At 47.2% G+C, this 13,283-nt stretch overlaps 2 protein-coding genes across 4 annotated transcripts in view; one reads left to right on the plus strand and one right to left on the minus strand.

Moving 5' to 3' along the window:
* Positions 1-6,456, minus strand: part of PTPRF (protein tyrosine phosphatase receptor type F) — a 376,154-nt gene extending 369,698 nt beyond the window's left edge. For 2 of the 3 annotated variants that reach the window (XM_063407256.1, XM_063407252.1), the window contains exon 1: positions 6,044-6,194. The gene's annotated coding sequence lies outside the window, so the exon portion shown is untranslated. Of the gene's footprint in view, positions 1-6,043; positions 6,195-6,281 lie in introns of those variants that run through there. The other variant, XM_063407253.1, reaches the window with a different exon arrangement.
* On the plus strand, positions 4,321-6,949 carry LOC134555426 (basic proline-rich protein-like). The gene is made up of 3 exons (XM_063407002.1): positions 4,321-4,332; positions 5,029-6,189; positions 6,854-6,949. Exons 1-3 carry the CDS (start codon positions 4,321-4,323, stop codon positions 6,947-6,949), a joined length of 1,269 nt encoding a protein of 422 aa, XP_063263072.1.
* The last annotated feature ends 6,334 nt before the right edge of the window (positions 6,950-13,283 follow it).

Genomic DNA, 13,283 nt, shown 5'->3' on the forward strand with positions numbered 1-13,283 from the left:
AAAAGGAAACAACTCCATCTAAAAACAAGGTCAGTTTTTTCTCCTTTACCCCCTTCTCACATCTTTGGAGTATATAACACCTCAACACATTTAACTCACAGTGTCCAAAAGGCTTCCTTGCCACGTCTATGGTTATTCTTCAAGACAAAAGAACAGAAGCACAGTATTTCCCAGGTAAAATATATTCGTTTTTTTAAATATGCAGCTTAAAATCTAAACACTAGACTAGCCTTTTTCATACTTTTCAGATCTAATTTATCTTCCTAATTAACCATCCTATCACAGTACATCTAGGGAGAAGAAAATCTAACACATTGATACAACAATTACCAAAACTCCTCCAGAAAAACAGATGCAGATCATCCTCCAAAACACTGCAAGGTCTAATTTTGTGAGGAAATATAACAGAAGAATCAAGTACCATCCCATGAATAACTTCCTGCCCCTACAGAGAGAAAAGATATTACAAAGCTCAAGTGCCTGGCTGCCTTCAGCAGCGAGGATGACACATGAGAGAAGAATCCATACACAGGAGGGATAGAAAATCAACCCTGCTCTGTGGATCTCATAAAATAGAACAGATGTTATTCTTTGTATACACACATGCAATTCAGTGTTAAAGACAGCACCTGCAGGAGGAAAGAGAAAAAAAAATGAAGAGAGGCCTATGAAGCCAGTAAATAATTCCTCACCATGGTCAAGCACATACATGCTTTGTTTGGTTTCCAGTGATGACCGGATTTCCAGCACTGCTTTGGAAAGAACAATGCCACATGCCCAGCCTTCGTGTTTTTTCTCCATTCAATTTCATGTGACAACTCCAAACTATAAACTTCTTGTGCCAACCTAAATAATTCCTCTTTCTCAGTAATGCTGGAAGAAAGTACTTACCCACTTGCCAGCTGCAGCTGAAATTTTGTGCCAAGAAATAAATGTCTTTTGGACAGGTTGTAAACTGGAAGCTTCTATGCCTGCTAAAGGACAAGAATAAGAATGGGACCACACTATTCCTTCCTAGATTAATGGTATTGCTCTATTTCAGCTACACAGTGGATTGCACTTGATTAAAGCATCCAAACAGAGCTTCCTCTCAGTATAGTGCCCAGATATTAGGAGATACTTTTGTCAATTTTGATCTCAACCAGGCTTTTTATAAACACTGCTTCCATCCTGTGCTCCAAAAACCCTAACTCACCTCTGTTATTTCCCATCTTTAGAATAAAGTTCTCAGAAAACAGAGTCCTTGAAGGAGCAAGACCTGTTTTACCCTTTTTTTCTGCTAAGGCACAGGTGTATAAACATCGTGTGCACACTGACATTAAACAGCAAGAGCTCCAGCTTCCCCTGCTTGGCCTCCTTTCACAGTCCCAGGAGACTTCGACCTTCCTACAGACAGCAAACACTGGCAGACCCTGGTCACTAAGCTCTCATGATCAACCTAAGGCAAAGACCAAGGCGTCTTTCCCACCTCCCAGAAAGATGATGATTAACAGAGAGCAGAAGGGAAAGCAAAAGTCTTTGTGGCAGAATGGCTAAATTAGAAATCAAAAGAAAAGACCGTGAATAGTTTAAAGTGACTCTAGGGCCAAGTCAATGGTGGGTTTCTCTTCCTCCTAGTGTTGAGTGGTTACTGGGTTTCTTAGCTTTGCAGGCTGGGATTCCCCACACGTTTCACCAGGCGCCCCAGCATCCACAGGCGATACACACACATAGCTGTGAGACACATGGTGCAGCAGCACACAGCCCTGATACCTACACCTCACTCTTCCTTGTCCTTCTCCCAGCTCACACAGCCTTACCAAGCACAGGATGTTACTGCCTGTTAACACGTTCTGGTTTTTAGGGGGCCTCTCCAAAGCTCTGTGAACCTTCTCATAATGGCAGTGTCAAAGGCATGAATAAAACTTGTGCTGTTGCAGTGCAAAGTGGCTTTTTCCTCTTTAACCTACAATCATAGGTCCCTTCTCCATGCTAACCATTGTAACATTTTCATTTTGGCAGAGACCTGAATTTTTATGTTCACAAAAATGCTGTCAAAATGCCATTTAAAAAATTCAACTAATATGAATATGTAAAGATGAACATGTATAGCGCTAAAAAGCCAAGTACTCTCTCCCATAGAAAACAAAAATAAAACCAACATTAGTAAACGCATATAAACAAATGGTGAAGAGGTAAACTAAAAGAAATATACATCTCAAAATAAGCATCAGTACCATGGACTTCATTTCAATGTAAAAGTACAGAGTTACATCTACCACTTTCACAAAGCCAAGCAGTGCTTGTTCCCCTTGTTCATTAAGGCTCTACAACTGGTACCTCCTGTATGCCCACATGCACCATTTCATTAAGCTCACTTGACATTAGATGAAGAAAGAGTACAAGAAAATTGCATATTCCCTGCCTAAAGTAAACTTGTCATTTAAACCTTGTGTATAGATAGAATTTGATATAGCACTGGTGAATGAGTCATTCGTCAGTTTTAGCGTTTGTACGACAGTATTCTTACATATGTTTTGCAATACTTTCCAGTTCGCTACCACCCCATGTAATTACAAGTTTTTACTGGAATGGAAGCATATATTTTGGGTTTAAACACTGCACTAAGATCTGTAGAAACAACGCTCACTTTTATGGTCAGATTTTGAGCAGAGGTAAATCCACAGAAGGAACCCTGACATACTGTATGAAAGATGAAAAGTCAAAGCATTGCTTTTAAAGGGGGCAAGCAAAGATGGAGAGCATCACAAATATTTCTCAATAAATTACTCCAAACATAAACATAAGCAAGTCTCCTGTCAGTTTTCTTCAAAAGCTGTTTCTTAGCTATGTAAGTTAAAACTGCATTCATTCAGAACACTATATAAAACAGCCAGTAGCTACTACAAGTGCTTTACTTGAAAATAATAGGTGATTTCACATCCTTCTGTACTGGGGCAAGATATCACATTAAAATTTTTCCCTACTCTCTTACCTTCACCTTTTAAGTTGCAAAACAGACATGAGTAATTTAACTCAACCGTGGTTCTAAGAAGCACTAAAAAACCACTGAAACAGAAAGATTTGTCCAGATTAATACTACTAACAAGATCAGCTCAGACTACCATGTGGTGGCATCCAGCTCACTCCAACTTTCCCTTTTCACAGGAAAGTTTGCAATTCTTCAACAGGCACAAGTCCCAGTTTTAATTTGCACACAGACATAGGTGTACTGTTCAGGTAAACTTCTTCAGTCTCTCAAAGCTGGTTATTATTAGTATTCCTTTCCACTATCTAAACTCACATCAAATGGATCTACTGAATTGTACATCTCCTGTTATCTGATAAAAAGCTGGAGAGAAAAAGCACCCTTCGCCCAATTAGAGTCACCTGGTTAAAATTCAAGAACGGGCAGCAACAACTCGGGGTTTTTTTCCTCCCAAGTGCATATACTATGACCTACAAGAAACATTTTCTACTAAAAAGTAATGCTTAAATGGAGATCTATGGCTGAACATTATCACAAGGATTGCACTTACTTGACAGTCTGCTATTAGCCAACTCCATTATCGCTATTTGCAGTTTTTAAATGTACAGATTCAGAAGTAACTGTACAAAGCCTCCATTACAAGTGGATTTATGGAAAGCCACAGCAATAATCATCTTCATTAGGCATATCTTCCCACAGCCCTGCATTATGTGGACACAAAGAGGAAAACATTTCTTCTCCGTTACCCACAAGCTTAGATCTTTCTCTTTATAATCACAAGCTTTGACTGTCTTCTCTGCTTTTGCCAGTGAGAATTATCTCACATTCCCAAAAGCAGGACTTACTTTAAAAAAATAAAATTAAAAATACCTGCATAACTCTCAACCCACAACCAATATAAAACGTAGGACAGCTTCTACTTTGATTTTCCAGAAACTGACATTTTCACTGGCAACATGAATGAGAATAAAATGTTGTCTGTGGCTTCTACTATTTTGCTAATGGCCCCAACCAGTATGCAGCCGAGACACGTATGGACACGCACAGGTAAAAAAAAAAGGCTGATGGCAATATTTGTAACTAAACTGAACACAAGAATCTCTTCATCTGAAGTTATGCGTTAACTTTTTGGCCATAAGCTGTTTTAACCCCTTCACATACGTGGTCATGTTGCATCCTATTTCAAAAGCTAGATGCAGGCTAAGAAACTTGCACATTAAGATGGCTGGTTAAAGGCAGAAACTGAGAACTTAAATAATTCAACACTGTCACCCACCACACATTCAGATCACAAACTGGCTGCTTTGCCACACAGATTTTACTCTTTGCTTTCGAAGTTCAGACTGCTGATCATGCGCTTCACAGTACGGATATCTATTACTCCTACGTCCTCAGCCTCACAGCAAACCACCACAGAAGAAATAATAAACTCAGGATTAAAGTACACTTGTTCCTTCCATAAAATCAACCTCGTGAGCCACGCATTTCCTGCATTATCATAATGAATGCAATGGACTTCATTTAAAAATCTGTTTTCGAAGCCTAACTGGCAGTCTTGGAACAATCACCCAGCAACGGAGATAAGTCATTTGCAGCACAGGACCTTAGTAATCTTCAATTAAATTTGTCATTTCCCTAGCATTTACCTTGAAAAATGAACAAAGGTGGTTACAGAAGCAGCATAAGGAAACTCTGTTTGCTCACTGTCCCTGCACAAGTTAGCTGCCTTCAGAGATCTCTAAACCAACAAATATTCAACTGAAGCTTTGATTATCCAGTTATCGTCAGCCCAAATCACTTTTTACAGCTCAGTTCTAAACTTGACAAGAGAATATTGTATTTGATACTGACAATACGGCTTTATCTGGTTACATATGAAATAAACACGAAACTCCAAAACGCTTCGGGACAGCTGCCCCAGTCAGTCTCCTGGAAACAGACCACATCTTTCCCACACAAGAGGTTCGCGGGAACAGACCTTTAACAGCGCGGAAATACTTTCTTTCATTGAATTCAATTTACGCCAGCTATTTGAACTGCTTGAAGTTGGCTCTTAGCAGTTTGTGGGTGCAGAAATCACCGCGAAGGCAAACGCACCCGCCCACCGCCTTCGCCTCCCGCTCGCCCCGGGCTGGCTGCGCCCACCCCGCGCCGCTCCACGCGAGCCCGCCCGCCCCCCGGGGTGTCCCGCGGGGGAGCACGGCCCGCCCCACCGGCACCCCCGACCGGGCGGGCGGCACAACAGGTTGCGGAGGCGGCTGCGGGGCAGGAGCTGGCCCGGCGGAGGATGCAGCCGCACTCCCCAGGGAGGGCGAACGGGGGAGCCCGGGATGAACACCCCCACCCCGGCCTGTGGAGCTGGCATCCGGAGAGAAGCGGCGGAGCTCCTGCCCGCTCCAGCCGGGGGCCCTTTGTTCTCGCCACCCAAGACGCCGCCGCCCGGCAGCCCCGCGCTCTCCCAGGCGGCGGCTCGCCCCACCGGGGGGGAAAGGCGCGGTCTGTCGCCCCCCGCTGCAGCGCCCTCCCTCGCTCCCTTCTCCCGCCGCACAAACCCGCTCCGGGCCACTGCCGATCGCCCCGCGCCTCGCACACGGCACGGGCCCCCCGCCCGGGACGCCCCGCGGCGCTCAGCGCGGCGCCTCGCGGGGCGCGACCCCTCTCCCCCGAGCCCCCGCCAGGAGTGCGCCCGCCGGGGCTGCCCCGAGCGCCGCAGCCCGCCCGGGAAGGTCACGCCGCGGCGGCAGTCCCCGCGCCCCCGGCACCGCGGCGCCGGCAGGTGCCCGGCTGCCCCCCGCCGACCCGGGGAGGCTCCGCGGGGCGCAGCCGGTGGCCGCCGGAAAACCGCGTGGCGGCCCCAGCCGACGGCAGGGGGGCTCCGGTACCGCACGGCGGCCCCCACGGGGCACCCGAGACGGCGGCGGGGCCGAAGCGGGCGGCGGGGCCATCGCTCGGGGGCCGCGATCCGCGGGGCTCAACAGGCGGCGGAGTTTAGCGGCTCCCAGCGAGACGATCCCGCCGTGTCGGGAGCCGGACACGGGGCTGAGGAGGGAGAGGCGACGCAGCCGAACCACTTACCGGAGCTCCGGGGCTCCGCCGTCCGCATGCTGCCTCCGGGCGCCGCGCGAGAACCCGCTCCGCTCCCCGCCGGCAGCTCCGCTCCGCTCGCTCCTTCAGCCGCCGCCGCCGCGCGGGACCGCGCTCCGCGCGCGCCGCCGCCGCCAGCCCGCCCACGCCGGGGCCGCGCGCCGCTCCCGCCCCGCCGCCAGCCCAGCCCAGCCCGCCCCGCCGCCGCCACCTGCCGCCCGTGGCTCACCTGGGCTGCGCTGCTCTGGGCCCCCGCTGCCGCGCCGGGCCCCGCGGCGAGGCGAGGCGCTGCTGCCGGCCGAACCCCGCTCCGCTGTACCGCGGCCTGCGCTACGCTGCCGCCCGCCTTGCCCGCCGAGTCGGCCCGCAGCCGGCGGGCAGGGCCCGCCCCGGCCAGGTGTGGGCGGGGGAGGGCGGGGGGCGGCCCGGTGGGGCGGGCGAGGGCGCGGCCGCGGCCCGGGGCGGGCGCTCCGGAGGCGCCGCCGGAAGGAGCCGGGCTGGCAGCTGGGGGGCCTCGCCGCTCTCTTCGGCCGGCTGCCGGCAGAAGGGGCTGCAGCCCCACCGTGCCTTGGAGCGGGCTCCTTCCCCCGCGCCCGGTCCCTCCGCTCTTACACCGGGTTGCAGAGCGGCTCAGACCCGAGATGATGGGGGTGGCCCCGGTCGGTGCGAGGAGCGGCGGACGGGTTGCAGAAAGGAGCCCTCCTCGCTCCCCGCGGCTCTCCTCGGCGGCGGGTGAGCGCCGCGCTGGGACCTGTTGCGGGCTCTGGTTCGGCCGTGGTGTGGCTCTTCGCGGTGTTTCAGCCCCTGCGCTCGCCCAGCGCGCTGCTGCTCGTTTACTCCGTCCAGCCCTTCCTGCTACCCCGTCCAGAGCCCCGAACTGAGAAATGGAGAAACTGAGACGTATTTTCTGCGTGCTTTTGAGGCGATGGAAGGGTTAAGTCAGGCAGGCCCTTGCACCGGGCGTGTTGGTGCTCTTTGGCTCCTTGCCCAACCCTTCCTAAGAGCCGGGGTTGCGTCAGCGCAGGCAGCTCCGCGGTGTTCGGCAGTTTCGCCCTGCTGCCGTTCTCTGCGCACCGTGCTGGGGTCACGGAGGTGTTTCCCACGGCACGTTGGTTTTTTTTTTCCCCCTCTGTGGTCTCCAGGATTTCTCCTCGTGTATGGTAATTGTGTTCCTTCGTGGATCTTTGGCCGTTATCATCTCATCTCCTCCAGCCAGAGTGCTGGTTAGGAGCCAAAGAGTTTGTATGGGTTCTTCCTCTGTCCTGGCATTGCTGCCTCAAGCACTCTTAGGAGCACTGGACTTCACACTACTGTGAATGTGAATGCCTGGCCCCTCATGCGTCACTTGCCTTGGCCCTAAACTGAGTAACTAAAGCCAGTTTTGCACCCCTGCCACACCACAGGAAGCTCTGGCATGTAAAACCTTTGGTTCTAGGGATATTTTCCTTCCTACATGGTATCCAAATATTGCTTCAAAACAGCCCTTCTGTGCATTACACAGTGAGGCCATGGAGCTTAGAGTAAGTGGTGCTGGCTGAGTGCCACGTAGCACTGCCAAAGTGCCCATGGGCTCCAGTCTCTCTGTTAAAATTTGGATCTGCTTCAGGATGCTCTGGAACACAAGACCATGGGGAAGGCAGGAGATCCCTACTCCAGAGAAGGGATTCACAGAGCTGCCAGAGCCCCAGCTCACACAGCAGTCACGTTGGCAAGTTTAAGTGGGGTCATGTCTACTCAACCCATTCATTTTATGTATAAGCAACAGTTAATTGGAGTTTGCTTCAAAAATGGAAGATGTGTGGCTTGTTGTTCCTTTACTTATCTTGTCAGATGTTTAAGAGTTTTTTGAGTGGAGACACTGAAATGTCTGGCTAATCTACAGGGTAAATTTTTAAGATTTTTTTAGACACCTAAAGATGCAGGTTTCTAAACACCTTCACCAATGTGGATTCATGTGACTGACACAGAGCTGCCTCATAAACTTTTGATACCCTGAAGCTTCTAGCCAAGACTTGCAGGTAAATGATTGTCCCATAGGCGTAAGCCATTAATCATCTGAATCATGAAACAAAGAGTTTTCTTATACAGCTACCACCCTAAACTCTTTATTACTCCCCCATGTACTCTATGCCTGCACAATGTAAAAACCTGGAAAGCTATGAATAGTGTAAGCCTGCTAGACAGTGGTGGTTTGCACCCACTTGATTTGGGGTGGCTGGTTTGTCACCCCTTTACCTTTCTGAGGACTGCACAGTTATAGGGCACTGTTCCCCAAAGCAGAGGCATCTTCTTCAGCAGCTTGTGCAGGCATATTGTCACCAGAGCTCTATTCTGTAAGGAGCTGGTACAAGAGTCCTAAAGCCCTGAGAATGATCCACCAGTTCACACATAGCACCCAAGTGTATCATCTCAGTTGCTTTCATGCCTCCTGCCTGCTCAGCCATTTCAGTGGTAAACCTTTTGGAAAGCAAAATCTCAGTGTGTATTTGCAGTATTCAGTTTGGAGGTCACTGCTCCTGGTAGCTGTTCCTTTCCTTTGATCCAGCCCTTCAGAGTAAATGCACACACCCATGCCCTTGTCCTGTGTGCCCCTTGATAGCCAGCTAGTGTGTAGATACAGTGGAGTCTGCTTTTAACATAATAAATTGGTATAAAATCAAAAGACCAGGATGCTGATTTTCTTGAGACATGTCAGAACAACTTCCCTTCTTGTTTCAGATGTTGCAAAACTTGCTAAATGTTCTGGATTGAATCTGTAAGCTGCAGAGCTTGTCAGAAGCTTGTCCTCTCTCCAGCTGTTGGGGTTTTTTTTTCAGGGAGTATTCTTGCTGCTGACTGTTTCTCACCTGATTTTATAGTAATTGTCAATTGTATTGTCAGGTCTACTGGTCTGATTCACAAGTGCCTGGTGCAATGCTCCACTTGGTGCTCATGTAAGATAATACATCTCCATCTGTAGATCTGCTTGACAGCACAGCTTGAGGACCATATGGCCATGACTCTGACTGCCCACCATTTTTTCAATATTACCCCCAAGACTCTTTCATTTCCTTTGTAAGACAGGATTATTAGAATACTGTTTTGCTCCAAATAATAAAAAAACCAATCTGCGTTGCCCATTTCTGTTATTCTCCAGTTGAAGGAACTGAAGCCTTAGAGAGACAACCCTGATGTTTCCTCATCCATGGCACTAAATTGCCTGAGTTGAAAAATCTTAAAGAGGAGGTTAACCACTTCCCCTTGATTTTGCCTAACTATACCTTGTACTTTCGAAGAAATAAAAGTCAGTGTTGTAATAATAGTACAATCACAGTGCTGAATTATTTGCTTCTGTTTCCTGGCCAAGGCCCATAAGTTCCTCATGTATATTTCTAGAAAGTTTGTTCAAGTTCCTTTCCCTTTCTGCATTGGTTGCCTCAGCTGGTTGACCAGTTCTGGTCAGGATATGTGCTCTCTCTTGCTGTAGTTTTGCATAAAGCTTAGCATGGTAGAGCTCACCACTTGACTGATGCCTTTAGAGGTCCTACAAAGCACATAAACATGAGTAATTCTCATAGTTCATTTACTTTCTGCTCCTCACACCAAAGCAGAAAGCTAAAATCATTGGGGAAAAAAGAAAACAAACCAAAATCAAGCACCACTATAAAATTTGGTCCTGATGTGTAGATATATTTTGGGCATTGTTAAACGGGAAAAGTTTTCTGCTCCTGACTGAATAAAATGTGCTAGAAGAAGACCCTGGGGATGCTGGTCACCAAGACAAAAATTGAAATGACCTCCTGCTGAGGGCTGAATTCCAGAGTACTAATGGCAGTTGGCTTATGGAAAACTCTTCTAAAATGCAACCACTTACTCAGAAAAGCAGTGCTTCAAATGAGTATTTGCAGCATGGTCTGCATGTGTTCACGCCCCAGGAATATCAGCTTGGTGTTCTTTTCTAACCCTAAATGAATGGCAATGGAAAGACTAAAATACATTATGTACATGTAAGTTAAAGCAAACAATACACAAAATACAGTGACTTTGCTGCTGGAATGGTCTCTGCTCCCCTCTGTTTACTGCCAAAGTTTGCTTCTCCTCCATTTTTTTCCATTCGTGTCAGATCCCTAAGAAGCTGTGTTTTTCTGGCTTTCATTGTGAAGACATCTGTGCTCAGCCAGTCCAAGAGTTGATCTGGTGGTCTTCAGCTCCAATCCTTCGTGGTTTGGCAGACCACAGGCTTCCAGGCTACAAAGTACAGGCTGCCAAAGAGATGGAGAGGAGCACTGATCACACTGGTATTTCAGCACTTCCTGAGCTAATGTATTTATCTTCACAGGACTTCTGTGAAATAGGAAATTACTACTGTCCCCCTTTTAGAGGTGAAGAACAGATGCCAGAAGAAGCTAATTGACTTAGCTAATGTTGCACAGGGGCTAGTGGCACAGCAGAGAAATGAGATCAGCTGCCAGCCCCGTTGCCATGTGCCAGAGGACAGGTTGACTCCGCTTTGAAAGCCCTATTGGTGCCCACAGACTTTTACAGCCCAGTGCAAAGGCAAAGCTTTGAGAGCACGGCAGCCCACAGCAGAAAACTGAAAGCACAAGCCTTCAGATCAAGGCAACCTAGGAAGGAAGAGACAGATTTCTACTGAGATCCAAGTCAGGTGGCTACAGAAATACCAGCCTGGCCCAGGTTTGCAAAGTGACTGGGCTTTTAGACTTGCTTTTGTTTTTCCTTATATACTGTTGAACAGTGATTCCTGGTATTGGATCAAAGCTCTCTGTCTGATTTCAGCCTTGCCAGATAATCTGGGGGCTGAGAACGCCCTTCCTCATTTTCACACCAGTGAAAGCAGGAGCTTCTGGAAATGTCATTTCAACCCAATCTTTTTTTTTTTTTTTCCTATTAATATTTAGTCCTGCCTACTTTTATGTTCAGTTTTCAATCCATGTTGAAAGCATTTTAAGAGAAGCCATGAAGCAGTTAAGAAAATACTGCAGACTATGTTCAGAGACCCTAAAAAAATTCTCTTTTGGAAGTTCATGTTGAGTTGTAAGTATGAGACAAGTAATGGTACTAATATAGCTCATGTATACAGGAGTGGGTTTTGATTAAAGCATTGAGACAGGGAGGGTCATTGTCTTATCCTTGCAGCAGACTTATGGACCTTATTAGCAAGGTTAAACTTTTCTGCTGACTAAACTTTTCCACTCTCTCTTTCTGCCATAAAAATCCACCTCAAATTTTCAGCCAACAGCCAAGTTGCAGGTGAAGTCATGCCGAATGTTTCACATTAAAGCAAGTATCCCAAAATACTGTTCCCCAGTGCCAGAAATGGTTCTGCCCAAATGGCTTCTGCTTCCTCAGAGAACTCCACCTCTTATCCATTTCTAGTATTTTATAGGAGTGCACAGCTGGTGCTTTTTTTTTAACCATATCATCAACTTCAGGTCTGACTGCAGGATGGATTCTGCCCTTGCTTCTGCATTCAGCAGCATCCACTGACAGCAGCCACCTCAGATTTAAAGGTAACTCAGAGAGCAGATACAGAAAAGTAACCGGGAGAAGGATCACCCTGACCACAACTCTGCTGCAGCAAATGACAGGCAAACAGGACAAATATATTGGATTGACATTTATATTCCAAAAGAAGCTGACACAATTGCTGTCTACCGAATTTTCTTTTTAACTTGAAAGATCAGACCTGAAATTTTCCTGTACACTAAATGAGGAATCCCATATTCTTACCTCAGTGCTTGAGAACTGTAATCCTGAAAATTTTATAAGAATAAAGTATTGCTCCCACATCAGATATTCTCAGCTTTTTGTGTGTGAACGGCAAGAGGGTGTCAGGAGCCCCTTGACACAGGATGGTTACCATAGCTCTGCTCCACGCCTGAGGTCTGTGAAAAAGGCAAGGAGAAGCATTTGGATGCTCCATTATCCTACAGTAAAGGCACATAAGGAGGGGTTTGGGTCCTGCCCAGCTGTGTGTGTGAAAGCTGGGATCTCCTAGCTGAACTATTACAGGCGCCAGATCCGGCTTGGAGTGCGACAGGCAGCCGTGAACTCGGCAGAGTAGAATTTCACAGCTGACTTGTACTTATTCCTCTTACAGCCAACAGTGGGTTCTCAGGGCAAAGCTGCACATGCAGGCTCTGGGCAGTGACCAGGCTGCAGCGGCCGCTCAGTGTGAGCAGCATGAGAATGTCACAGTGCCAGGGAAGGTGACAGTGCTGCAAGGTGTGACTGTGCTGTGACCAACACCGGCAGTGGCAGGTACAGGAGTCAGTGCTCTGCTGGCCTGCAGGAATAATCCTTACAGTGCTCACAGGGCAGGATTCACACCCAGGAGGAGGCCAGAATGAAGGCTATATGATGCTTAATCTCATAGGCTTGAGCAGGACTTAAATGCTTCCCAGAATTTTGCTACTCTATTGCAGAACAGTCATGTATTATAGAAGTAAATTGAAACGATCCCCTAATAATTTTTTTCTTCAATGATTTCCTTCTGCTACCCCAAAGAAAAAAAAAAAAAGAAAAACTAGCAAGGACCAGCTGTCTTGACAGGTCATTTAACACTGTTTTTGTAAAAATAGATTTGTGTTTTATAGCTTAATATTTTAGAGGCTGGTGACTGGTTAAACTTCTTTCAGCACCAGCACCTCTTGCTTTGGGCTTCAGCCTTCAAATAAGTCACCGGTTGTCATGATTTACTGTGTATACTATGGGACAAGTGCAAGATTTTGACAAGAAAAGATATTTGGGTGTTATTTGAGGAGACATGGGGAAAGTCACTTAACTCAGTGTTTATATAGAATGGCTTTCTTGTTCAGAGGTCACCTCTGTTGAAATAACAGGTGCAGGCTTCAGACATCAGCTGCAAGGGCTGTTTCGTGCATCAGGGAGGTTATAGCTTTTCCTATTAAAGATGGTTGGAATTTCAGGGAATATATTTTGTTTGAATTTAACTAACCTTTCTATCATGATTCTAGGAGAAAGGTGCAGCCTGTTAGCATACAATTGCTTCAGTGGTAATAATACCAGTGTCATTTCTCAGCACTGTTCCCATTAAGGTATTCAGAGTAACGGATATGGAAAATGTGTCTCAACTTTAAAAATGTCTCTCTGCAAGTTTAAATAAGAGCAATAAACAGGGTGAGGAGCAGGCTATAAACAGGGTAGAGACTTTGTTAAAATTTAGGAATAAAGGATCTTCAAAAATCCTTTAAAGTGCTATTCTGTGGAA

This window comes from Prinia subflava, chromosome 10, assembly GCF_021018805.1.
Source record: "Prinia subflava isolate CZ2003 ecotype Zambia chromosome 10, Cam_Psub_1.2, whole genome shotgun sequence".
Taxonomy (NCBI): domain Eukaryota; kingdom Metazoa; phylum Chordata; class Aves; order Passeriformes; family Cisticolidae; genus Prinia; species Prinia subflava.

Coding starts and splice junctions, on each gene's coding strand:
- LOC134555426 (XM_063407002.1), top strand. Junction 6,190..6,853: donor CGCGCGCGCCGCCGCCGCCA/GCCCGCCCACGC, acceptor GCGGTGTTTCAG/CCCCTGCGCTCGCCCAGCGC.